Below are 27,287 nucleotides of genomic sequence, written 5' to 3'. Positions count from 1 at the left end.
CAAACTGTGATAACAGAAATTCTGTGAAACAGTCTAACTTAACTGATCAAAATTAAAATTTGTAGGTTAAGTAAAAGCAATAGACTAATCATATAAAACAACTAGAGCAGAAACGGATGTCTTGCCTACACTAGAAAGGTTTGCCAGTATTGCTACACACACATCTTATCCTGCCAAAGTTCTTCTGCTGGTATAGCTTATATTACACCAATCCTCAAAAGGACTTTTTGCCAGTATAACTGCATCTAGGGCTTTTGCTGGTGTAGCTATGTCAATCAGAAGTGTCATCCCCCCTCCCACACACATACTGTTGTTAACCAACATAGCTGTAACAGCAAAATTTAAGTGTTAACCAAGCCTTAATGTGATACAACAGAATGATAAAGTCCAGCAGTAAAACTGAAAGACTCAATAATATGAAATCCAACCTACCTGGAACACAGATTCTCAACCAGTAAAACTGATATCTGGAGAATGAGGCAAAAGCCCATGATTTGATTAAAAACCAATCTACCTTTAAATTTTTAAAACAATAGCTACAGGCATTATTAAAATAGAATCCAAAGTAAAATTCAATTTGTTTTGAACAGATTTATTAGGTACCAAGATGGGGGCAAAATAGTTTAGCAAAACCAGCTAGTACTTATTCTCAGTTTTTAGACTGGACGATATTATCAATAATTTGCTAGCATTAGGATATCACATAAAACAACTTAATCTGTAGTCCCATGCAAAGGGAAAATAACTTTTCCTCCTTAAACAGGCACTTATGAACAAAAATGATGAGGTAGGCTGCTGTATACTGCAAATCTTTGAACAAGATGTGGTGGAGAACTGTAAATCCAAAGTGCTCTACACTTGGGTCTAGAACCACAAAATGACTTAAGCACCTAAAGTGGCAGTTCAGTGCCTAAATTCAATGTTCCACTGTGTATAAATAATTGAATATGCACTGAAACAGGGAGGAATATGGATCTCCAACACATTCCAGGTGAATGCTCTAACCACTGAGCTGAAAGTTATGGGAAGGCACCGCCACCTCTTCCGGTATTTCTTGAAAAATAAAAAATTAAAAAAACAGTCCAGGCACCTAGCTCCAGGAGAGGTTTCATGACTATGAATTCACGTGGAAATAGGTGCCTAACTCCCTCTGAGGGGCAGAGTTCAGGTCCCAACCCTTTCCTCATAATTTCCTATTGGCTGGCTGAAGCAGGTCTCTGCTCAGCTTGCTGACTTTAGTGGGAAATTTTTTTAGAGGCCTCTCTCTCCATGCATTATATAAAGATCCTGGGTGCCTAATTCAGGACTGTGGATTTCACTAGGTAGTAAAGTGCTACAATTCTGAGTGTTGCAAAGCTTAAATCACCAGTTCTAGCCCTGGGTGCATAAAGTTAGATGCCTAAAGAAGTGGTCTATTTTTTAGTGCTGGGAGCTGCAAATGCTTTAAAAAAAAAATCAGGCCACCTACTTAAGGACCCAACTTAAAACACTTTTTTGAAGAAAATTGCCTAAGGTTGTAGCACAGTTGCCAATTTTCACGTGATAAATAAGCACCCCCAACTTTCACAATAAGCCAAAAATCAAGCAAATCCCATTTCAAAACAAGGCGAAAACAAGCCAATCCCTAAGAACCCCAACACTCTAGATGTGACTAGATCTCCCTGGCATGCAGTCTGGCACTGTACTGGGCCTGCTGTGCACCCCTGAATTTCTCCCCCCCTTGCCCATGCTTGCCGATCACATAGCTCTAAATCTCCCCACTGTTTCCACCTGTTACTGTGTTTTTAGCTGCTTTTGAATGTAGTTTATTTACCTACTCCTAATTTCCCGTGTTATCAATTGCGTAGTTTCCACAAGGGTGCTGTATAATCAATCCTGCTTGACTAGGAGCTCGATCTAGGTCAGGAGTCCGAGAACTGCACCCTTGCAGGTTGAATGTGGGCAGAAGCAGGGCATGGCCAAACTCTAGCCCAGGGTGGGTCAGGGGAGGGGGAGGGTCTCTGCCTGCAAAGGCCAGTTTGAGCTCAACACCGTCGCAAGGCGTTACCGCCCCAGCCTGATGGCGCCATGGGAACACACGCAGGCAAGGCAGCGGCAGGCAAACGTCACCAGCCAGAGCCGTGTACCCCAGGCCAGGGAAAGAGGGCGACGGAGCCCCCCTGGGCAGCACCAGACGGGAAGGCAGCGCAGCTCGTCCCCGCGCCCCGGAACAGAATGGGGATAGAGATGCGGCCGAGCAGCACAGGCCGGCACCGGATCACCCAGGTGCTCCCACAGTGCAACCCCCTCAGCCGCGCACACAACCCCTCCTCCCGCCTAGGCGGCTGAGAGAACAGCACCACCTCTACGTGAAACGGTTCTCTCATGGGGCGCGCGCGGGAGAAGGGCACGAGCCACAGCTCAGCAGAAGCCTCCTACCCAGAGCGGAGACAGACCCCGCACACGCGCACTAGGACCTTCCGCCTCACACCACACGCGACCCGAGCGCTCAGTCCTGTCACGGCGCGTGCGCGGTCAGTATCTTCCTGACCTCCCCTGCTGTGCAATACACGCACACACATACTTACTTCTCTAGCGCATGCGCTCTCTTCTGTCTCTAGCACTATGCACGCGTTCTCGAGATCCTTAGCCAATACCCGTATCCAGACAGCTTGACTTTCAGCGGCGCACGCGCTTTACGTCTCATCAGTCGTCACACATCTCTACTGCGCATGCGCTTTCTAGCTAGTTCGTTCTCCTCCCTTTGCATGTGTACGGTCGTCCCCGCGGCTGTCACTTAGCGCATGCGCTCTCGTCCACTTCCCCTTCCCCCTCGGCTTTCTCCTGCGTTCAATCTGTTGTCCGCTCCCTCTTCGGCGCATGCGGCTTTCCCTAACTCTCCCTGTTGCACTCAAGCGCTGTGCGCGTCTCCAGTCTCCTGTGCTGGCGCCTGCGCTTTGCGTGCAGTCGGTGCGTGGCGTACAGTACGGTGGGGGCGGGCGGGGGCGGGGCGGGTATATATAGAGCGCGGCCGGGGCGGCGGCCTCCCCCTTGTCCCCCGGCCGCTGTCGGTGCTGTGTGCGCAGTGCGTGTGCTCCGGCCCCCCGGACACGCCGGCCCGGCCCCGCCGCACCATTTATTACTAAAAATACTTAAAAAATCCAAAAAAAATCCAAAAATCCTGAAAAACCCATAAAAATCCCCCCGAAACCGGCCGGTTTGATATAAAATAACCCGGTGAAGCGAAGCCCCGGACCCGGCACAGCCGAGAGGAGACACCGAGCGAGCCTGACCCCCGCCTAGACCAGGAGCAGCCGAGACCTCCGCCAGGGTCGGCCCCGAGCGACCCGGGCCTTCCCCGCCGAGAATCCGCCTCCCGGAGCCGTTAAGTTTCGAATCTTCCACTCGCCCCTCACGGAACCCGAGGCCGCTGCGGCCTCCTTGCGTCAGTGTGACCCCTTCCCCTGCTGGAGACGGCGGCAGGATGAACCCCAGCGCCCCCAGCTACCCCATGGCCTCCCTGTACGTGGGGGACCTGCACCCCGACGTCACCGAGGCCATGCTCTACGAGAAGTTCAGCCCCGCCGGGCCCATCCTCTCCATCCGCGTCTGCCGGGACATGATCACCCGCAGGTCTCTGGGCTACGCCTATGTCAACTTCCAGCAACCTGCCGACGGTGAGCACCCGTGGGGGGCAGTAGGGCAGACCCACACTGTGAGACGAGAGGGTCAGAACCGGGAGCGTGCTCCCTCCCCCCCCCCGCGCAGCACCCTTGGGTGGCTGGTGCTGCGTTCCCCTTGCAGAGCCCTGAAACCCCTCTCCGGCCTCTCCCTGGGAGGGGGCAGGGGTTCCTCGCCTCCCGGTATTTCCCCAGCTGGAAGTTGGGGTGCGGGGTTTTGGGACATGAGCAAAACTTGGCGCGGTGCTTGGGGAAGTTTGTGCGTTGCAGCCGCCGCTGCTGCTCGGTGACATGCGGCCTGGGGCTGTGTCTGCGCCTCGTGGCGTGGGGGAGGCGCTTACTCGGGAACCGAAAGCAAATGCGAACCCATCAAACTCGAGAGACGGGCCTCGCCTCCCAAAGGTCTCCTGTCTCCGGGAAGAGCATTCGGTACCTCGTCGAGTTGTAACCGCCGGCCCAGCCGGCTCTGCTCAAAACTAGTTTCGACCTAGCTGCAGTGACTCCCTGGTTTCCGGAACCTGGGCTCCTGCAAGTATCGGTGGTCACCAAGAGGGGAGTGTGCAGGTATTTCTCCGGAGGTTAATACGCTGAGTACACGGAGGGAACTGTAATTAAAGCCTGTTTGAAGGAAATGCCACAACAATGAGCACCTTTACTGTTGCCCTAAGAATTGGGTGTGTAGGCATGACGTGGTGAAGTGGTAAAAGGTGGAAGTGTCGGGCCATTGTGAAATAACCTAGCACTCAGATATGAAGTCACATAATGTCCATGGAAATGGATGGGTGTAAAAAAAAGAAGTTAAAGCTTTATAAGCAGGTGCGTGCAGCAAAATGTAGGGTTTTACTTTTGAAATAATGTAGAGCTGAACATCTATAGTCTGTGTCATCTAGCAATCTTGCTTTTGGTACTTAATTTGTCCACAGTACATTCCTCAATGTGTACTGTTGAGTTGTAAGAGCTTGCATTATAGTGTTGGTGCAGCTATAAGTTAGGTTAAAGCAAAGCAAGACAAATTATTTTTATGCAGTTCACAAATAATCTGTAAACAGAGCTTCCGGGTGAACCTTGGCATACAAGGCCTTCCTTTGGAATTATATTTTGAAGACTCCATCTGACCAATTTGAAATTGAATGACTCACTGATTATGAAATGTCATTATCTCAAATGACTTTGATTAAAGCACAATTTGCCAAATACCAAAATATGTATTTTTAGAAATGTTAAGGAGTCTGCACCAGTTAATTTCCCAACTGTTCAGGCATATGCATTAACTGGTGTTTGAAATTAGTTTTCCTGTGTATATGTTATGGCCAAATTCCTGAGTCTGGTTTGCTGACATCTATATATATTAAATTGACTGTCTATATGGATGGTAGATATGGTCTCTTCAGCCTATTTAACAATTCTCTCTCACTGTAGAGAGCTTTTAATTTAATTTGACTAATATTTCAGAATGAGAGGATTTAAATGCTTATTTTTAACATAAATTTGTCTGGTTTTAAATTGACAAAGGCCTACAACCCAGACAGCTCTCACAAAGGAAAAGGGTGGGTTGGGACTAAACCAGTCAGTACTTTGATGTGGTAACTTCATGATGTGTAAGTATTTTAGGAAGTTGTAGGTGATTCAACATATGCTAGTCTTCTTTCTGATTTTGTATTGAAACATGCCCTTGTATATTACAAGGGTTGATTTTATCACTTTACTCACTGGATTGAATAGGTAATTTCATTCTGCTATATGCCTAAATTCTATTTGCAGTTTCAGTTGGATAAGGTGTTTTCTTAATACAGAGTTGTTGGTTCTTCAATACCTGCTGTTTCACCCAGAGACAGTTGGATTTCAGTAATGGATAATGATCCTTCCGTATAGTTAGTGTCATTTAAATTTGTAAATTATTTTGAGATCCTTTGGGATGGAAGGCTGTATACACACAACTAAGTCTTTTTCAAAAGTACAACTCTTTTGGTTGAAAACCTCTCCTTCCACTACAGTCTCATGTTCAAGTGACAGCAATGTTCAAAATGTATCCAAACTATATCTAGTGAATTAAATCTTGCAATATTTTTTTAAATTAACAAATTTTGCAAATACCATCAAAAGCTATATTTGTGGAAGAATTTTGCAGATAATCCTGTAAAGGCCTAAAAACTGAGTTGAATCTGAAATATCATCCTTGACTCCTACTTAATTCAAAATTCAATTTAAAACTAGTTATCTGCCTTTTCTCAATCTAGGCTTAATTCTCATCTATACTTTAACATATCTTATTTTTGTTTTATTAACTATTAGTAACTTGTTAAGAGGTCTTTGAAATTCTTGTTTCACATATAGAGTACTACTAATCCGGGACACTCAAACTCTCTTCAAACACTAATTATGTCTGATGACACCCTTGTGAGGTATGCAGGTATCTATCTCCACATAATTCTGATTTATCTGATGAGAGTGAGTCAGTGTCAGTCAGAGCTAGGACACAGGTATCTTGTCTAATCCCTGTATACTAGAGAGAATTATGGGCAAATAGCGTCTCAAACAGCAGCTTTTTTCAGACGATTTCTAGTTTAAATAATGTTTGCAGCATTTTGTTTAGTGTACTAAAATATATTTCTGTATCTGTTTAGCAGTACCAGTCCTGGTATTATGGGATATGTTCCATGCAGAGTCTCTATAAAGTGACAAAGTGCAGTCACTTCTGAAGCAGACTGTCCGGTTCCCAACTAAAATGGGAACTAATGACTCATTCAATAGACGCTTAAGCAGAATCAGCAGAAGTATAACATGGGTAAACTCAGGAGGTGTGGCCATTTTGTAATAAGTTAACTATTTAATCTATTTGTCTCTTACAAACTAATGCACAGTCCTTTATGGAAAAGAAGCTGAAGTATGTTGGATGCAGTCAGTTTTATTAGTTATAACTTCACAGATGTGTAAATAGGCCAGTGACTGATTGGGATATCTAGTTTGAGGTTAAAGTGTATTCAGTCCTCATTTTATGCCGAGTGACTATAGCTTTACAGATGGAAAAGGAATTGAAACTTTCTCTATACAAAGGTTATTGTTTAAGAATTGCTGTGAATTCAGTGCTTAGGAAAGGTGCCAAATTGGCAGCCATAGATGCTGATGACACGTGTTTATCCAGACCAGGTATATCATGGGCAACCGTAGTTCAGATTTTTTGTGCTGGCCTTGTCTATGTGGGAAAGTTGTGCCAACCTTAAAGATGGTCATTAACTTATTGTAGTTAATATGTTTGTAAAAGGGTAGTTTGGACTCACCCTGGAACAAATGTTTAGGGAATGTGTCCTGGAACACTGTCCTTTACAAACAATTAATGTGTATGCACAAGTCCTTAAGTGTTACTGGAAACAAATAGTGAACTCATTTTTGGCCCCTCTTCTAAGACTGCCAATGATGATTCTAATTATCTCCAGTTGTGGTAACTGAGACTTTTACTGATCCTCCAATTCATTTCACTTGGCCACTGTTTCGATGCTAAAAACTTCTGATTTTTATTAGCCTCGGATGAGACTCCATTTCTCACTACTGATCACCCAAATTGTCCATCCTCCCCTACTCCATGTTCAGAATTAAATTTGTGTGTATATTGCATTCGTTTATTCAGTGGGAGAATAAACTTTCATTTTGTACAGTTTTAATTTTTATCCAGTTTAACAATTTTAATAGTGTCTTATGCAACCTGATATTTTCTCCAGAGCAAATACTCTTCTCATTTTATTCTCCTTCCACTTTATAACTGATACAGTTATACGTGAATATAGGGATAACGTGTCTGTTTGGATGAGAGTTTAAGTGGAACCAATTTTCCATCAATTTCTTTCAAGTAGTAGACCCCCATCAGTTGTATGTACCTACTTACTTTCTGCAGAGCAGTAATCTTTCAACACAAAAACATTTCCAGTTTAATATGAAAATCTGAAAATAAGATAGAAGTAACAGAGGTATGTGCATTATCAAAAAAGGCAGTGATCAGGATATAAAGATTTTCCTTGGGCTATGATATGCATTTGTTTAGCTAGAAATGAGATGGCAATTCAAAAATGCATAAAATATTAGTAATTTAGGCAGCACTCATCTTGTTAGAAATAATTTTAAGTAGATTTTTAAATGGAAATTGGCAGTAAATTCTACAACTCCTTATACATTTGACCCTTCTTCCACTTAGAAAAAATGGTTAAATGACATTACTATTTTTAAAAGAACAGCTTACTAATACAGTACAGTATTTTGATTTTCCATTAACATTTTCCTATTATAACACTAAAATGATTCAGTCTCCTTACGTTGTGAAAAAGACAGGCTCCGTTTTGCTTATAATTTGTCAATTCTGTTCTTTTCATAGAAGTCGTGTTATCTTTGTGGATGACTATAACAGTAAAGAATGCTCTGTAAAAAGCTTACGAGCTCATAGGTTAGAAGGGATAATTCCATAGCTGATGTTTTTCTTTTGAAAGTGAGCAACATTTTAGTCCTGATAATTAGCTTTTTATTTGTATCAAAGCTTTTTCTGATTTGGTTGCTGCTTACATCGCATCACTTTCTCTATAGTACCATTGGTTGAGGCTTCAGGCATCTACTGAGGCTCTGCTTTGATCTCCCTCTCTGGACTTATACGAAGAAATAAACACTGAAAGAAGCTGGTCCACCATAATTTAGTACCATCGCTACTTCTTGCTTAAATAACTTCTCACTCTTTTCATATATACCTGTGATTTTTAGTCATGTTATTGCTAGGAATTACCATCCCATGGACATTGAGGATTACTTTTAAAAGATGGAAATGTCAAATATAGTGACATCAGAAATCCTACTCTTCTAAAAGAAAGTTGGCCGTGGACGTCTACTGGAGTGGTTAAAAACTAACTTACATTATTTCATATTATATGTAGTGTTGTAGCTATGTTGGTCCCAAGATACTAGACCAGGGATCGGCAACCTCTGGCACGCAGCTTGCTAGGATAAGCACCCTGGTGGGCCAGGCCAGTTTGTTTACCTGCCACGTCGGTAGGTTCAGCAGACAGCAACTCCCACTGGCCGCGGTTTGCTGTCCCAAGCCAATGGAGGCAGCAGGAAGCGGCACGGGCAAGGAATATCCTGGCCATAGCTTCCTGCCACCCCATTGGCCTAGGACGATGAACCGTGGCCAGTGGGAGCCGCGGTCCGCCAAACCTGCAGATGCGGAAGGTAAACAAACTGGCCTGGCCCGCCAGGGTACTTACCCTGGCAAGCCATGTGCCAGAGGTTGCTGACCCCTGTATTAGACGGACAAGGTGGGTGGGTAATATCTTTTTGGATCAACTTCTGTTGCTATGTGAGACAAGCTCTTGCATGTACACGGAAGTGTTCCAGTCTGGGAGATGTAGTACGTTTGTGTAAACTGTAAGCTTGAAAGCTTGTCTCTCTCCTAACAGAAGTTGGTCGAGTGAAAGATAATGCGTACCCACCTTCTCTCCGTTATTTCGTATTGCTGTTTTAATACTTAATACTTTATGCATCTTGCAAATTTTCTAAAAAAAATTATTGCTTTTATCTGTAAAAAGAGTTTGTATATGAAAAGTATGGCAATGTTTCCATAAATCCGTTGTTTAGAAGTACAAATAGTATTTCTACACTAATGAGTTAAATGCTTGCTACATGCATTGTTCACTTCTTTCTTTGTATATTTGAAAAACAATATAAGCTTGGTTAAACTAATATGTCCTAGTCTTGCTTTTTCATCCTCATCCCTCTTGGATCCCCCTTCTGCGCCTCACACCATCTTAGTAAACATGTTGCTCTAAGAGTTGTATTGGACTTATTCAGGAACCTGACTTAGGTCAGGTCTACACAAGAAATTGCTGGTAATGTTTGTTAGAGGTACAATTTTTTGCAACTTTTTATATCAATAAGACAACTATATCTACATAAGGGCTATCAGCATAAAAGTGTTTTTGCTGTTATCTGTTCTCCATTACATAAGTTATATCAGTTATATTGGCAAAAGTGCTTTTTTGGTATAAGCTATATCTGCACTAGGAGGGTTTGCTGGCGTAGGTATGCCAGCAAACCTTTTCAAGGGTAGAAAGGTTGCCACTAATTGATATATTGTGTTCCTTGCTCTTCCATACTGTATCTTGAGCACAAGGTGTTCACAGTGATCACAGCTCTTGTTAACCCAGGAACAGAGAAAATCCTACCATTCGCAATCCAATCTATGTATTTTTCTCTTTTTGGTAGAATGTAGTTAATTATTTAACTTAAATCTCCGAACAAAAAATTATTTTGGTGATTGAGATGGGAGTATGATAGTCATTATCAAAACCTCTCTAATGTCTTCAAGTTTATCAGGAATTAATGAACTTCAGGTGGAGTTAGTATGTTGATAAAGATAAATGGTTTAATACTTCCCATTAACTTTAGTGTCTCTTCCAGCTGAACGAGCTTTGGATACCATGAACTTTGATGTCATTAAAGGCAAGCCAGTGCGCATCATGTGGTCTCAGCGTGATCCATCTCTACGCAAAAGTGGTGTTGGAAACATCTTCATCAAGAACTTGGACAAATCAATTGATAATAAAGCTTTGTATGATACATTTTCTGCTTTTGGAAACATCCTCTCCTGTAAGGTAAGTGGAAAGTAACAAATGTGCCCAGTGATTTGACATTAGAAGCTGCAAAACTGTACTGGGGCTGTTTGACATGTTGACATTTTTTCTTATAGGTAGTATGTGATGAAAATGGGTCCAAGGGCTATGGATTTGTACATTTTGAGACACAGGAAGCAGCAGAAAGAGCTATTGAAAAAATGAACGGTATGCTGCTTAATGACCGCAAAGTGTAAGTACATAAATACATACTTTGGGGCTCTCAACAGACTGTAATTCAACCTAAAGTAGATTACTTCCTGAAGTGTATCTAGAAAAGGCAGATTTTTCTAAATAGGTTGCTAATTTTAAAATGATTAAAAATCTAGTGCAGTTGTTCTATAAATATATTGATGCATGTGCTGAAGGTAAGAGGAATGTGAATAAAAATTGACATCTTAAAGTCTTTAAAGCTCAATTTATGGTGGTAAAATAATGTTGCAGCTAATGTGTTTACAGCTGAATGTAGTACGGTTGGACACTAGGACCGGTTACTGGTCTTCAGGCCAGAGTAAAAGCCTTTTGATCAGGCTAGAATAAAATTGAATCCATCAAGTATTCAAAACAATACTTATTTTCCACATCAGGTGTTATCAAAAACTGACACAAAAGCTCTTGTTTGACCTCTGGATTCCTGATTCCTAGTCTAATGGAGGTTTGAATGTGTTACACAAAAGGTTCTTAGGACATAGTAATGATCCCTGTTCCAAACCATAGTACTGCTAAAACTTAGCACGTGCGATACAAGCATGGCTGTGTAATAGTCTTTTGGAGGGCAGGCTAAGAATGGTAGTGGCTTGGTAAAATGGGAATAATAGAAGCTCAGAATTCTTTTTTTCCTGTTGTCTTCATTTATACATAAAGGGGAGAGTGAGGCAGCAGCCAGGGAGAGTCCATATCTTAGAGGTGTGAGGCCCTGTTCTGTAAAAGGTTGATATGGGAGGCTCTTCCAAGTAGTTTTATACCATGATTTTAGCTGAACTGAGGCACTTAATAGATGGTGGTGGTTTTTTAACTAGCCCAGTAGTTCCAGCAGGTTAATCGCTGAAAAAACCTGTAAATTAAATAACTAAACATGATTTAATGTATCATAAAAGTTACATTTGCTTCAGGCTTCTATTTAGATCATGGAATCGAAGGACTGGAAGGGACCTCGAGAGGTCACCTAGTCCAGTCTTCCGAAGAACATTTTAAAGTAGACTAACAATTTTCCTGACTATCAAAATCTGCAGAGTATCAGGCATCACCAACATTAAAGTCCAAACATAGCTACAAACCAAGTCAAGGCAATGTTAAATTTTGACGACTGAGCCATATCGATTTTGATGTGGGTTTGCCAGTGGGGTAATTTTAGAATATAATTGGAAAGACTAGAAGAATGATTCAGTTTCTATACCAGTCATGTAGCATTTGTAATTGTGCTGAAGTGATTCTGTGGGCCAACAAAAGCTGTGCTAACAGCACATTCCTCCTCTGATGGTAGGAACTGACCTCACTGTTTTCAATCAGCTTTTGGCATTGGCCAATTCAAGAGCAAGTCAGATCCATACCTTCTTACTAGTAAGGAGGGACACTGATATGAGGCTTCTGTAGAGAAGAGGAAAGTTGGGGGTTTAGTGAAAGTCCCTTGCCTAAAAGTCAGATGGGCTATGGAAACAATATTTGAAGGCTACAAAAAACTTTCAGTATAGCAGAAACCACTATGATAGAGTTTGCTCATTGTCTGATTAATGATGCTGAAAAGCAAGCTTTACACTAATTAAAATTACAATTCTATCAAGTCTTTGGTAAGATTATCACAGTTACTCTGATAAAAAGGATTTAAATGGTAAAGAATAGTCTAATTGTCTCTTGTAAAGTTGTATCCTAAGTATTTTATCCGTTGCAGATTTCATGCCTATCATTGATCAATACCGCGTTTAAGAAATAACCCATGGTTGAATATTAGTCTGGCCGTATGCTGATGTATGTAGTCTAGGAAGAACCTTAGACCTGGATAGATTCATTTTAACTCTGTAGTCACTTTGGTTTTCTATAACTAGATTTGTTGGAAGGTTTAAATCCCGTAAAGAACGAGAAGCAGAACTTGGAGCTAGAGCAAAGGAGTTCACGAATGTTTACATCAAGAATTTTGGAGAAGACATGGATGATGAAAGACTTAAGGAACTCTTTGGCAAGTTTGGTAATGTCTTAATTTTCCACATTGTTTGTACAACAGCAAATAGACAAGCTTCAGTTTGCTTGTTAAAACCTTTTAACATTAGGGTTCAGGCCATTGTGCAGAGATAATTAAAATGCATGTATGCTGAATAGTTAGTTGTCAGTTCAGTGTTCAGATCCAGCGAACTGATTAATACCCACTAAAGAATTTCAATTGTCCAGAGTAGCGCACACAAGAACTTGGCCATCAGAAATGTCCTCATCCAGTTTAAAAACAACAGGAGGACATTATATTTGAATACATACACATTTTGAGGATCTTGGAGTTTCAAATGAAATGAGGAAGTGAGCCTTTTAGGTTTGGTATGGCCATTGAATAGTGGATCTTTGAAAGATGTGTAAACGAATGATGCCTTTGTTACATCTCCATTGCCATGCGGGTACCCCTGTGCATTCTTCCTTCTGAGGGTCTTCTATTCCACACAATTGTTTGCTTGGTTTCTGAATTAAGGATGGAAATATAGAAAATTAAGCTTTCGACAATATCAGTGTCAAGATGTTAAATTTAATCTTGCATAGCAATTTTGTTTAATATCTAAAGTCTGTATTGGTGCTGTCATCCATGTCCTAGTAATTCATACTGTATGACATCACTATTGAAGCTAGTGATGTTAAAACCTTTGTAAATGGTTTTTCCAAACATGTTAATACATCTGCCAAGCCATCTTCTACTTACTGACTTGAGTGGTGATATAGGAGGACATTTAGCAAATTATACGGAGGAAAGAGTCTAGTGTATAAAACTTGAAATTCTAGCTCTGATTTATATGGATCATTATGTACTGTTCTAATTCCAGATGTCACATGAAGTATCTTGCTAGTGTTTCAAAAAGTATTTCATAATTAATATGCATGCTTGATGACTATTGTCCTTTTAAAGTTAGTATATGATGCCAGCTATGTCATTTGTGGAAAGGGTGGAGTGAAGTAAATTCCAGGCTCTGGAAGTGCTCTGGTAGGCATAGATTCTCCTGCTTGCAGAAATGGGCAGATGTCTTTTGACCCATTCCCTCCAACCTGTCTTTGTAAGGCTTACAAATTGGCCAAATTTGGTTGGATTTTCGTGGGACCTGCAAAAGGCATGTCCTTGACAGAAAGGCCACTCGTATGCCAAATTCAAGTCCTGCTTCAAATCATAGGGCACTAATGCTTTTCAAAGAAAAGGTCACCAGAATTTTTTAATATGGGCTAAACAATGTATTTTCCCCTTGTTCTCTGAAATGACTGGACTGTTTTGGTTGGAATTTTCTGTAAAAATTGGGCCTTGAGACAGACACCAAGCATGGAAACTTTCAGCCCAAATTGTTGATTTGGCAAAATTTATAAGGAAATTAAAACAATTTTATAATGAGAAGTATCGGGCAAACTTAATAGATGGGGCTACCAGCCCTGCCTATGCATTTGTACAAAGGAAATAAAATATATTGAAATTTTGTCATAAAATTTCAGGGTTATGTCAGTTAAGGTAAACTCATCTAGGAAAGCCCCATTTGTTTATGCAGAATCTTGCTGTCAACTTCAGTAAAAAAAAAACACCAAGTGCCTAATGTAAACTCCTAAATACAAGTGACTTATTTCTCACGTGCTGAGCTTCAATTGGCGTATGTAGGATTTGTGGATGCTCAATACTTGTGAAAATCAGGCAACTTCTATTTAAATACCAAAATGTAGATTTAGGAGCATAACCTGAGACAACTGTGACAGAAAGTTTTGGCCAAGAGACTTAAGTAAACATCGCTCATGTAGAAAGTGCTTCTAGGGGCTGAGGATGGCAGCACACCTGGGGCATTCTTTAGGAAAGGAATCTGCTGTACACTTAGCAACTGGAACATTTCTGGATCAATAGACATTCTGTATAGCATCAGTGTTAACGCAAGCCTTAGTTAGATGCTGAATAATATAAATTAGATTATAATCTCTTCAGGACCGGGACTGTGTCCTTTTGTACTATCAAGCACCTAGCAAACCTGTGGACATTGTAAAACTTAACCAAAAAAAGTGTGTGGGGGGGGGGGGGGGGAGCTTGGAAAATGGATTTTTATGGAAAACCCACATCTTCACGTGGTATGTAAGATCTCATACCATCATGGTGCTGTGAATGGAACAGATTTACTAATTCTGTAGGTTTTTTAGGATTTAACTTCTTGCAGTTAATACTAAGATTTAACTGCCAAACAGACAGGTATATAGAATGTACATATAACATAAATATTGCATACTTTTTTCAGGCCCTGCCTTAAGTGTGAAAGTTATGACCGATGAGAGTGGAAAATCCAAAGGCTTTGGCTTTGTTAGCTTTGAAAGACATGAAGATGCCCAGAAAGTAAGTTTACTCCGGATATTTTTCTTTTAGATGCATCATTCTGGGAGACTAGTAATTTTGAGTCTTGAATACAAACTTTTTGCATCCTGTAGATCCTTCCAAATGTTTATTGATTTGATCTTTATGAAAAAATGTGAGGAATCAGGAATGAAATCTGCTACTTTGGATGATGTAATGGTTTTTTATTCATATTGAGAAGACTTCTGGGTTGGATTTTTGGAGCATATCACTAAGTTTGCTGCTTCCCCAGAAATAGTCCTGTCTAGAAATGATATAATGGCCTTTAAACTATTTAACATTTATATTGTAATATTGCCTAGAGAGCTTAGTGGGGTTTGGGTCTTGTTGTGCTAGGCATTGTGGAAACAGTAAGTAACCCCGACTCCAAAGAGCTTATGAGCTGAAAGACAGGGTACAGCAGGTGGCTATGACAAGTGGGCAGGGAGAGTGCATTATTTTTTAAAAATTACTAAGACTGGAAACTTTACACAACGAAACTGTTTCCTGTATGTATTCAGCCGTATCTACTTGCTTTAGTTAACAGCATATGGTTTGCGCTGCTTTTTATTTCTTTTTGCATCGCAGAGACAACACAGCTATGACAACTGACCTGAGGACTCTATTCCATCTTGTATACATGGACAATTGTTTAAACTATAGTTACTTACACCTTTGTGAAACACACTGGAAAAAATAGGACATAATTTGACCTATATAATCTTTATTACTATTGATTTGCAAGACAGAAAGAATGCTGCTTTGAGCGCAGGTTGATGTTACACGGCTGGAAGTTAGAAAGAGCATCTTAGTTTCCCTCAGTTGTCACGAGCTCAAACGTGCACACAACACATTAGAATAAATCCCACCTTATAAATAATAAGTAACATTTAGATTTGCAGATTTTCTTAGTCTGAGTGTACTTAAGCTCTCGTGTTCTATATATGTATTACATTCTTATGGAAAATGGTTCACTTTAGTAACTGTAATGCATTTGCACAATGGTAGACAAGTTATTCCAGTATATTGGGTAAATACACATTTAAAAAAGCTTTTAAATTAATAGACAGACCTGTACTAAAGCTTTCACACTGAAGAGGATACACTATAAATTCAAAATCTTAGTGTCAAGTATTGCCTCTGCTAGAGTGCCCTTACCAATTTAGAATTGATGTTCAGTATTGTCCTATTTTGAAAATGTGTGAAAGATGCAGGAGGAAAAAAGGGAAATTGAGTATATGGATGGCACTATCAAATGCACAAAGTGAACAAAATTTGGAAAAGTTTCTCTTAAATCTTTAAGTGACAGTAATTTTACATGTTTAACAGTTGTGGGTAAAATTCAGATGTATGATTTTTGAGCTTATGGCCCTTTAACAATCTTCTTTGCATATGATTCAGAGTATGCCTATACTAGACATGCTATAGGGGCACAAGTGCACCGCTGTAGTTGTAGATATTGACCCATCTCTGAGAGGTTGTGGCTAGGTTGGCTGAAGAATTCTTCCATCAACCTAGTGGTGTCTACATCATGGGGTAGGTTGGCTTACAGGGTGTGAAATTTTCACAGCCCAGAGTGACGTAGTTAGGTCAACTTAACTTTAATGTAGACTAGCCCTGAGTTAGACAGGGCTATGAACATGTTGTGGGTTTTGGATATGTATTCTCTATGGGCCTTGGTTCTCAGAAAAATTCTTAGAGGATATCTTTAATAGTCTCAAGTGCATTTATCAGTACAGTTGATGAATGTTTACTTCTGTCCCCTTTTGATTTTTCTTTAGTCCATATACTGGACAGAAAATACACTTGTACATATCATCTTTTACTTAATGAAATATGATCCAAGAGGTTCTAAAGATGGCTTTGTTTCAGTTAACCATATTTTACATCTATTTGTTGTGGCAAAAGGCGGGGAAAACATTTCGTTTTTATTGTTGGAAATTTTATATAACTTGTGCTCTTAAACTGCTTTAGTCAGTGGCTGAAAAAACATGTTAGGTTTAATATACTATGAGCATTGGTAACCCTTTGTTTATTTATGAAGGCTGTGGATGAGATGAATGGAAAGGAGCTCAATGGAAAGCAAATTTATGTTGGCCGGGCTCAGAAAAAAGTGGAAAGACAAACAGAGCTCAAGCGCAAATTCGAACAAATGAAGCAGGACAGGATCACCAGATACCAGGTTACACTTTTAAATTGAATGAAGACATTTATTTTATTACTAATCTTTTTAAATAAAGCAATTCTGTCTTTTCTAAAGAGGGTAGTTTTATTTTTTAGGGTGTAAACCTTTATGTGAAAAATCTTGATGATGGGATTGATGATGAACGTCTAAGAAAAGAATTCTCCCCATTTGGTACAATCACTAGTGCAAAGGTAAAGTTAGCATTTTAGACTTAATTTGTGTTTTGCAACGTCTTGTATGAAAGAAAGTAAGTCATGGTTTGTCACCGAAGAAGTGAGTGGCATTCAGCTTTTTCTCAACTGGCAAAAATAAGATGTGGCGATATCGTACAACCACCCCTACATCCAATCATCATTAAATTTGAGTACGGATTCTTACTAAAAAAAAATATGGTTTTTGAAAGTGTATTCATGTTGTATTTTTGGATGCAGTGATACATGATAGTTTTAAAAATGCATGCATTATAGGCTTTCTACAGTACCTTATTACTCCTTTGTGTATCACATTCATGGTCATGAACCACTGCATGAGTATTTATTTCTCTTTTTTTCACAAATTAATAAAAACTCAGATCAATCAACCATAGAAAAACTCCAGAAATCTCAATTTACATCTGGGATGGATGGACGCTGACATTACTAACAAAAAAATCAAATATTTTTTCAGTGCAATAGTTCGTTCATACTGTTCCTCACTAATAGGCCTGAAGTGACTAGTGTTGCGAGAGGATAGACTTATATCCAATAAACCAGCTCTGAAAGAAAAGAACAAAAATCATCCTATGCCATTCACGGTCCTGGCACAGGAGCTGGCAGGTCCATTGTATGCAGAGCAATTTATTAAAAGGGATTTTTAAATTATATATTCCTCAATTCAAAGCTGGAACAGATTACTTGAGTCTTAGAAAACTGTAGGTTAAATCAGAATTTTGAGATTCTGGCTGTTTGCAGTCAACTGAGTTGGATTTTTTTTCCCTAGCAGAAGGCAGCATTGACAGTGGGTATATTATGTTTCAAAATTAAGCAGTATACATCATATACCTTCTACTTGCAGAAAGTGTGTTTAAAAAAAAAAAAATTCAGAAACCTGGAATCCAATTCTTATCTGTACCAAATTGTGCATCCTGCTCCAGACTGGTTTTAAAAAACTACCTTGTGTTTTTTTGGCAGGTCATGATGGAAGGTGGCCGCAGCAAAGGGTTTGGGTTTGTATGCTTTTCTTCACCAGAAGAAGCAACCAAAGCTGTCACAGAAATGAATGGTAGAATTGTGGCCACTAAACCATTATATGTAGCTCTAGCCCAACGCAAAGAAGAGCGCCAGGCTCACCTCACCAACCAATATATGCAGAGAATGGCAAGTGTGAGAGCAGTACCTAATCCTGTAATCAACCCCTACCAACCAGCACCTCCTTCAGGTTACTTCATGGCAGCTCTCCCACCGGTATGTATAGAAATAATCAATTTCATATTCTATACCATTGATAGAATCTGTTTAGATTTAGCAATAAATTATGACTCAAACATCAATATCACCAGCTTTATGAATTTAAGTACTGAAGAACCTGTGAAAATGTCTAAATGTCTGGATGGAACCATACATTACATTCTATAAATCAGTATTTTTTCGGATATTTGAATTAGGAAAGTTTATAGAAGAAAGTATTTAAAAATGCCTGGGTGGTAGGTGGAATAGGTACATCAAGATTAATAAACAGATGTTTTATTTTTTGACAGACTCAGAACCGTGCTGCATATTATCCAACTAGCCAACTTGCTCAACTCAGACCAAGTCCTCGCTGGACTGCTCAGGGTGCTAGACCTCATCGTAAGTAGTCTCCTTAACTTTCTAAATAAAGGGGCATGCATTGAATGCTTATTGTCTAGCGAAGGTTAACTATGTGGCACTAAAATAAAAATGTTTGATGGTCATTACATGTAATTGGTAGAAAGGTAATATGCCAGTTCTGGCTCCTGTTTGCAGATGTTTGCCAGGAGACCTAATTTAAAGTTAACTTTTTAAAATATAACTGATGAGATAGTTTTTATATAAAACCACCTAGCTTTTATTAAGCAGCTGTATCACAAATTGTCATTGGGTTAAATTTCAACTCCCCAAAAACTAGACTGCTGACTTTTCCCTTTCTACCCTTATCTATAATACTAGTTAACGTGCCATGTGAGGATGGCAAAGGAAAAAAAATGACTGACAGTCTTCCATCACCATTCAATATTGTTACATGATACAACTTAAACACTCTCATTGTTTTAAATGCAGCATTCCAGAACATGCCTGGTGCTATCCGCCCAGCAGCACCCAGACCACCATTTAGTACCATGAGGCCAGCTTCTTCACAGGTTCCACGTGTCATGTCAACACAACGTGTTGGTGAGTTTCAGGTTTTAAAAATTGCATGTTCCTTCATCAGGCTGCACCAATATCCACCTTTTGTTTAGTATGTAACTCATTTGTGGCCACACTTCAGAGATTCTGTTCATGCTGAATAATATTTCAAATACCTTTCTGAAGCTGAATAGTGCAGAGGAGGCACCCCTTTGCTCTGTATTGTACCTGCCCTTAGCTGACTTGGGGTTTCTAACCTCCTAATGGCCAGTTAACATGTTAGCCCGGCGTGTATAAGGAAGGTTGAGGAGGCGCCTAGTCCTCATAGAACCATCCATTTCTCTTCTGCTTATGGCTATATGGCTATTTCATACTTCTCAGTATTTCCCTCCCAGGTTAGATTGCTGTCCTCCTACTCCCTCGCTGTGATTTCTCTACCACCTACCCCTCTTCCAGTAAAAACCCTTTCCCTGCTTAGGAATGTGCCCTGTCAAGACTGCACATTTGAGGCTGACCTCATGTCTCTAGGGGAGGCTGCTTGTTTAATCCTTCTCAGTCATAACCTGTATTTTCCAATTATTTTGCAACTATGAGAAGATGTTGCTCAATATATTGATCAACTTAACCCACTAGATTAATATTAACCAGGAGTTCTCAACTTTTTCATGCTGTGGGCCACATCTTAATGATATTGCATGGGTGGCCTTCCCCTCCCATTTGTATCTGTACCATTCCTGTGGTAACTACAGCAGTGGATTATGTGGCAGAATAATATTGAGAAAACATTTATTTTTAGCTCTTAACATTGTTGCAGATGAGAACAAGGAGTGCCAGTATCACATGACAGTACTGTCTGGAGATCAGCGGCAAGTGGGGACCACTGTTCTATAAAGAAAGGCACAGTCAGAATGTATTAGTCAGCTATATATTAGTAACACATCTAATCATTTAAAGTAATTTTTAGAGTAATTTAATTAGCAAAATGTTTTAATTGAAAAAGAGAATCACCTTTAATTATGACTGGGGTAGAATGAAATTCAAGTAAACATGTTTAATCGAAAGCAGATATTCTCTCCATGGTGCTTTTTTATAGTGTTTAAAGAGAAGCAAGTAATTAGCAAAATAATGAGAAAAGAAACATGCTTTTTGGTTTTGAGCCCACAGGTTGACCATTGGTGTTCTTATTTCCTATCATTGCTGTATTCAAATATAATACAATACTAAAATTAGATATTCAGTATAGTCGTAACATTGTGTCAATTCATTAACTTGTACAAAATGTAAGCTTAGTGAAAGCTGAATTATTAACATATAAATCATGTTAATCTTTACAGCTAATACATCAACACAGACAATGGGTCCACGTCCTGCAGCAGCTGCTGCTGCAGCCACTCCTGCTGTACGCACAGTTCCACAGTACAAGTATGCTGCAGGTGTTCGTAATCCTCAGCAACATCTTAACACACAGCCACAGGTTGCTATGCAGCAGGTATGGAGTCTTGGTTTTGGTAGCCAAGTGATGTCTTTGCGAGGAAACTTTTCTTTTGCCTAATCTGTATCATAACTGTAAAGCATCTGCTTTCACCACTGAGATCATTGAAATCACAGAGTCTGATGTTAAGGCTTTATTTTTCACAATTCTAAAATATATTGGGAACAAAACTTATTTTCTATTGTGATATTACATATTTTTGAGTTTTCTCACCTTATATGGTTGAGATTTTTTTGTGCTTCTGCATTAGTTTTCCCCCCATTGCGCCAAAATTCAGGTACCAAATTGTGGCACCAAGTTTGCAAGCTTGGAGTTTAAAATAAATCTCAAGCATTCTTAAGGAGGACATGACTCTGTTCTTCTTGTTTTGTACTACCCAAGTGCTTGATGATACATTCTGGGCTTGAGCTTTGCTTAATATATATAAATTATGCTCAGCAAGAGATTGAATCAGCACTAGTGTGCCTTGCAGTATCAGTCATCTTTTACCAGCCTCTTGAAGAAAATTACTCAGCTATAATTTTTTCTAATATTTGACAAATATGCAGGCATGATTGTTATGTTGAAGATTCCCTGTTCTGTTCATGCCATCTGAAGCACCTGGCATTGGCTGCTGTCAGAAGGCAGGATACTGGGCTAAATGGACCATTGGTCTGACTCAGTATGGCCGTTCTTATGTTCTAAGTCGTGGAGGTATAAAATATGTTTGAATGTTCCAGAATTTAACTTTAAAGTACAATGTTTTATTAACTTGCAGCCAGCTGTCCATGTGCAAGGTCAGGAACCCTTGACTGCTTCCATGTTGGCTTCTGCCCCTCCACAAGAACAAAAGCAGATGTTAGGTATGTACATTTGATCCCACTAGCCAATTGTATTAGAGATTAAATAGTTTTCAACTTTTTTAAAATATGTGCTTCTAATCAGTTGTAAAGGAGTATTTTGAATCCTCCTGTTGTAGGATACATGGTTGAGTTTTTAAGATGAAAGTATTTGCCCCTTTTCACATTGTAGGATTTGACATCTGACTATAGCACTGCTGTCTATCCTCATCAGATGTAAAATGGAGAGACATGAATGAAATATCAGACCACTTTAGATTAGGATTAGGCAGTTGATGTATTTTCTATTCCAATAAACCAATGATTTGTTTACCTAATGCAAAAGCCTTAACTAGGTGAGAGCATGGAATGCATAGCAGTGGGGTTGATACTGCTGTAATTTAGGCTTTTAATGGATACCACTTTTCTGCAACAGAGTTAACCTCTGAGTATATGCAAAGCAAAGACTCAGTTGCTGATTACTTTAAAGGCTCCTTTAATCTTGTTTTAAATGACTGATACTCTAGTTTTATACAATCATATTCAGGAGTTTTTATTTTTAGCATTCAAGTGGGTAGGATATAATACTTAACCTTTTAATAATTTTGAGGAATTTAGATAAAGTCCATAGATTGCTTAACAGATTTTAGTGCCTATGTTTAGCATTGTTAAAGGCTAAATTAAATTTTAATGACATTGATCACTGTAGCCAACGTAGAGTTTTAATGTTTTTCTAGGTGAACGGCTGTTTCCCCTTATTCAAGCTATGCACCCTACTCTGGCGGGTAAAATCACCGGTATGTTGTTGGAGATTGACAACTCTGAACTCCTTCATATGCTTGAGTCTCCTGAGTCTCTTCGTTCGAAGGTAGATAGACTTTTAGCATCTAAGCCCTCCTTTTGATACTACATGTGTATTGTGTGTAATTTAGCTGCTTCACTATCTTAACTTCACTGAAATTAAAGCATTCTTTTGTAACAATTGTTTTATCCTATTAGGTTGATGAAGCTGTAGCTGTACTACAAGCCCACCAAGCTAAAGAGGCTGCTCAGAAAGCAGTTAACAATCCCACTGGGGTTCCAAGTGTTTAATATGTAAGTTTTCCTACAGAATGCATTCTTAATTTTTCTCATCTGACCAGGGTGTTCTACTGGCATTTTATTGTGTATATAGTTAATCAAGAATGTTTTAATATGACCTGCTGTAGCTAAAGTTTCTGTACTCCTAGAAATAAGTTTCTAGTTATAAGCCACTGTTAAATAGACTATCATTAGACAGCTTTGGCAACAATAATTTGGAAAGAAGGGAGGGAATTATATAAAAATATAGCTTTAGTTTAAGTTGACCTATTTACTAGAGCTATTGGGATGCAGGACTTCACTAAAGCTTTTCCCTAATCTGGGACCTTGTAAACTTGAGACTGCTTGGAGATGGCCTTTTTATTCCTCAAACAAGAGGTATGTGCAGCTATGTGAAGGTTAAATTCTATCATAAATTACTCATATACTTGCTTCAGAATAAAAAGAAACAAGATATTAATACCTGAACATAAATGCAACTGCAAGATTCTGTTGTAAAGCCCTCAATGGGGGGGAGGGGGAGAGAAGGCGATTAGAATTGGAATTGTAAAAGGAATATCCCTAATTAGCAATACAGAAGATACTGTCCATAATTGAAATGTAAATGTCCTCAGAAATACAGTTCATTGAGGAATACATCATAAATTAGAACTTCGGAGGAAATCACCACCTCTGACAAATATAAATCACCATCCATATAATTATTCAAATGGCAGCTTGAGAATTTTGGGGAGGTTTGATGAGAATGTTCTTTAGGATACACAAACTTGATGAATTTTTTTTTATATAGTATGTGTGGCATTCCCTTTTTTCACTTTCCTTTTTTCAGTAGATATGGAGCTCAGCTATTTATGCTATAGTTTGTGCATAATTGAACACCCCACCCTGCAGAATGCCTGGGAATGCCCGCCAGCGGGGGGACAGAACTATGGGTATGAGGGGAGAGGGGGCACATAGGGTTACCTGCCACTGGGCTTCTCCCTCCTCTCTCCCCCCACCCCCTTTCTGCAAGCACAGAGCTGCCCAGCTGAAGGAGGTTTTCAGCTCAGCTGACTCTGCAGCTGAATGCCACCTCCTGGGTCCTAGTGCCAGTCATGCTCCCCTTCTGTGTGCTTGGGAGCCTTCCTGTTTTCTGTGCAACAGGGCAGGGGGAGGAGAATAAGATCGGGAAGCAAAGGGGATAGGGGAATAACAAGGGGGAAGCAGGAGCCCAGCATGCCCTGTCCCCTTGGCAACAGCTGAGGCTTCCTGTTAAGCAGGTCCATCAAACCTTCATCCTGACAAATCCTACCCCCTACATCTGGACTCTCCCACTGAGCCCCAACCAGCTGCACCGGGACCCTCACCCCATCAAGCCCCAGCATCAGACACCCCCCTGCCAAGTCTCATCTCCCCACACCTGGACATGACCCACCTAGACACCCCCTGTTGAGCCCCAACCACCTTCACCTGGATTCCCTGCAGAGTTCCCATTGCCCCTGCACCTGGAACCCCCCAAGAAGCCCCTGTGCATTCAGATCTCCCACTGAACCGCCCACACCCAGATTGCCCCACACAGAAACCTCTTGCTCCTCTACACTTGAACCAAACTGTAAACCCTGTATGTAATGGAAACCACTTCAAGCCTGGGGCTGCTGCAGTAACTCCCAAACCCTTAGTTCCAGTATCTATGCACCTGGTGCAGAGGGGTGGGGTCCCAGGGTGTTTCTGGGGCAGGCCCAGCCCTTGCACTGTGAGGGTTGGGTGCAGCCTCACTGCCAAGTCCCTGTACTGGGCGAGGTGGGGGCTTCAGAGTGATCTTCTACCTCAATGTAGCCAGTGGCCTGTGCTCCTGACCACCATGCTGGAACCACATTATTTATTGAGAAAATTTGCAGAATTTTAAAATATGCACATAACTTTTTGCAGAATTCCCTCAGCAGTGACAGTTGTCCAACTAACCGTGTATATAGAATTCACTCTGCAGGGTTTTCTTTACATGCTGATTACTTTAATTTTTATATTTTTATATTTCAGTTAAAAATTGTCCTCCCCATGAGGTTGCTAAATTTTTTGTCTCCATTTTACAGATGAGAAACTGGGGCAGAAATGTGAAATAACTTGACCAGGTCCAGAAAGGGAACAGAATTGCAGAGTCATGATTACAGTGCAGAAGTCCCATCATTCAATCCAGCGTTTAGTCCAGTTAAACCACATTACCTGACTTTATATATGTTGGGGTAGTCAATAGGCAGGCCACAGGCCAAATCTAAACCACTAATGTTTTTGAACGGATCCTGAAATCTTTTTATTTACATATATATTTTTTTTATTTTCTGTGGAGTCTGGATCTTGACTACACCTTGACTAAGACATTTGGACCTTGACAAAAAATAGACTACCCCTGATATAAGTTAACATTTTTTAACAATCTTCACCGGAAATGGCTAGGGATGTGCTTTTTAAAAATGAAAGTTTAAATTCTATATCTAGGTCCCTAAAATGGAGGTTAGGGAATTGAGGAGAGAGAATTCAAAACATCTAGTTTCATCATGATCTGTTATTTTGCAGGAGCAAATACAACAGTTGTACGCTAGTTTCAATATAGTCTCTCTAAACGGCCAATTGTTGCCATTTTTAGTTTGTGCCTAGATGAACAGGGGGAAAATGTGTTCACACTACTTGAAAAGAAAATGTTTTCAATTCTAATTTTGGCCCAAACTCAACATGTACCTGAAGAGAGGATTATTTGGTAATGTTCTCCAGGAAATTTGCTCATATTTAATGTAGGTTGTCTTGGAGCTCTACTTGGGTACCTGATGCATCTTCTCCACTATTAAAGGAGACTCAGATTTGATGTCCAGCAAATTACCATCATTAAAATTACTTGGAAAGATCCTTCACTACTACTATCACAACATTACTTACCAGCATATGTGCTTGCCCATACTGTGATGTTTTTTGGGCTTCATGACACATTACTACTTGGGAATAGTTACTAAATTAGGTGTTCTCCATTGCTGTAATTAAGTGTATGGTAATAGTTGTCTCAGAATGAGGCAGTATAGTCCAGTGCTTAGAGTAGGGAGGACTTGAATTCAAACTATTTATTTGTATTACTGTAGCCCCATGGGCGATGGCCCCATTGTGCTAAGCACTGTACAAAGATAAGAGATCTAGTTTCAACTCTCAATGAGTAGCTATGACCTTTGGAAGAGGCACAACTTCTCTACCTCTTTCCACATCTGTACGTGAATTTGTAATGTTTGTGGCGGTCTTTTAGATCATTATGTAGATGATACTATGAAAATGAAGAATATTACTGTAAGTTACTAATTTTTTCACATTAACAGCTTCTAATACTGTTCTTGTTTACAGAAAGATCCGGGACTTCAAACTAGAACTTCGCTTCACCGAAGAAAAAAAATCTAAACATGGAAAAATGATTAAATATTGAGAAAAACATTGCAAAATATAAAATAAATAAAAAAAGGAAAGGAAACTTTGAAGCTTATGTACAGAGCAAATGCCAGGGCTAGCAAAACTAATGCTGGTCCTAGATTTACCTATTGATTTAAAACAAAAAAAAAAAATAGTAAAATAAAAAATACAAATTAATGTTTTATAAACCCGGGGGAAAAGAATTTTCAGCACAGTACAGAAATTTAAAGCATTCCTTTCTTTAATTTTGTAATTCTTTACTGTGGAAAAGCTCAGAATATCACCACTGTTTTAGTTAACAGCGAGAATTGATAGCTGAGCAAAGAAACGTAATTTGGATTATAAAATTCTTGCTTTAATAAAAATTCCTTAAACACTGTTTTATTTAATACTCTTTCCTTTTTCCTCTCATGTTGGTATGCCTCGAACTACATTGGTGTCATTCTAGAGTCTGAGCTGGAATCCCACTCACTATAATACCCTTATGCAGTTTCCAGATCAGATTAACCTACATTTAGCCACCTGTCGCTAATATTATAAACTCAGGTACTAAAACAAGTGAACTGAACAGCTGGATCCACATGTTTTAGTTTTCCATTCCTAGTATCATGTATTTTCTATGTCTTCATGAACGTATTTATGTATTTATAAATAAGATATTGAATTACTTCCTGTAGACCACCCTAAAACATGAGCAATTTAAAGTATAGGACTATTGAAATTGGATCTCACTCCCTTGTGCAGCAGGAGAAATTTACCAACTGTTCCCATTTTGTGGAAGGAAACATGATCTCCATGCACCCTTTTGGCTGGCTTTAAGAAGGCTGATTTACTCTGAAGGAGTTTTATCCACTGTAGCTGAAGCAAGAACTTGAGTGTGGACCAGTCTAAAGAAGGGAGATTCTCAAAAAAGATACCCCCAGGGATGTGGAAGAATTAATGGGGATTCTGTAATTGACACCTGCAAGTTTCCTCTGCCAATAACGGATGTTACATAACTCTCACTTAAATTATCTTAAAGTAATCAAGATTTTTTTATGCGTTTAATTCAGTCAGTGGACCCGGTGATTTAAGAATCTTGAAGTGGTCTGAGCCTAATCATTGTCC

The 27,287-nt window shown here is 39.8% G+C and overlaps 1 protein-coding gene and 1 long non-coding RNA gene across 5 annotated transcripts in view; one reads left to right on the top strand and one right to left on the bottom strand.

Annotated features, from left to right (window-relative positions):
* Window positions 1-2,958, bottom strand: part of LOC115647014 — a 143,606-nt gene extending 140,648 nt beyond the window's left edge. For both annotated transcript variants that reach the window (XR_003999189.1, XR_003999190.1), the window contains exon 1: window positions 433-2,958. This is a non-coding gene — a long non-coding RNA (uncharacterized LOC115647014). The remainder of the gene's footprint in view (window positions 1-432) is intronic.
* An 88-nt stretch (window positions 2,959-3,046) lies between these two features.
* On the top strand, window positions 3,047-26,559 carry PABPC1 (poly(A) binding protein cytoplasmic 1). 3 transcript variants are annotated; one of them, XM_030553595.1, is made up of 15 exons: window positions 3,047-3,656; window positions 10,092-10,285; window positions 10,381-10,496; window positions 12,346-12,476; window positions 14,752-14,846; window positions 16,888-17,025; window positions 17,124-17,219; window positions 18,198-18,470; window positions 18,764-18,854; window positions 19,305-19,415; window positions 20,705-20,859; window positions 21,620-21,704; window positions 22,418-22,548; window positions 22,680-22,775; window positions 26,118-26,559. In XM_030553595.1, exons 1-14 carry the CDS (start codon window positions 3,464-3,466, stop codon window positions 22,770-22,772), a joined length of 1,902 nt encoding a protein of 633 aa, XP_030409455.1. In that variant the 5' UTR covers window positions 3,047-3,463; the 3' UTR covers window positions 22,773-22,775; window positions 26,118-26,559. The 3 variants fall into 3 exon arrangements, with proteins under 3 accessions (XP_030409455.1, XP_030409454.1, XP_030409453.1); XM_030553594.1 differs by having other exon boundaries at window positions 12,346-12,485; window positions 26,122-26,559; XM_030553593.1 differs by having other exon boundaries at window positions 12,346-12,485.
* Window positions 26,560-27,287: the final 728 nt, after the last annotated feature.

This window comes from Gopherus evgoodei, chromosome 2 (assembly GCF_007399415.2).
Source record: "Gopherus evgoodei ecotype Sinaloan lineage chromosome 2, rGopEvg1_v1.p, whole genome shotgun sequence".
Lineage (NCBI taxonomy): Eukaryota > Metazoa > Chordata > Testudines > Testudinidae > Gopherus > Gopherus evgoodei.
The sequence above is the reverse complement of the archived record's forward strand: the minus strand, read 5'-3'. Positions and strand labels throughout refer to the sequence as shown.

What these genes read in the sequence shown, in the direction of transcription:
- PABPC1 (XM_030553594.1), top strand. Translation starts at nt 3,464, where the DNA reads ATGAACCCCAGCGCCCCCAGCTACCCCATGGCCTCCCTGTACGTGGGG. An exon ending in GAAACATCCTCTCCTGTAAG is followed by an intron (nt 10,286 to 10,380) that starts GTAAGTGGAAAG and finishes TTTTTCTTATAG; the next exon opens with GTAGTATGTGATGAAAATGG. An exon ending in GTACAATCACTAGTGCAAAG is followed by an intron (nt 17,220 to 18,197) that starts GTAAAGTTAGCA and finishes TTTTTTTGGCAG; the next exon opens with GTCATGATGGAAGGTGGCCG.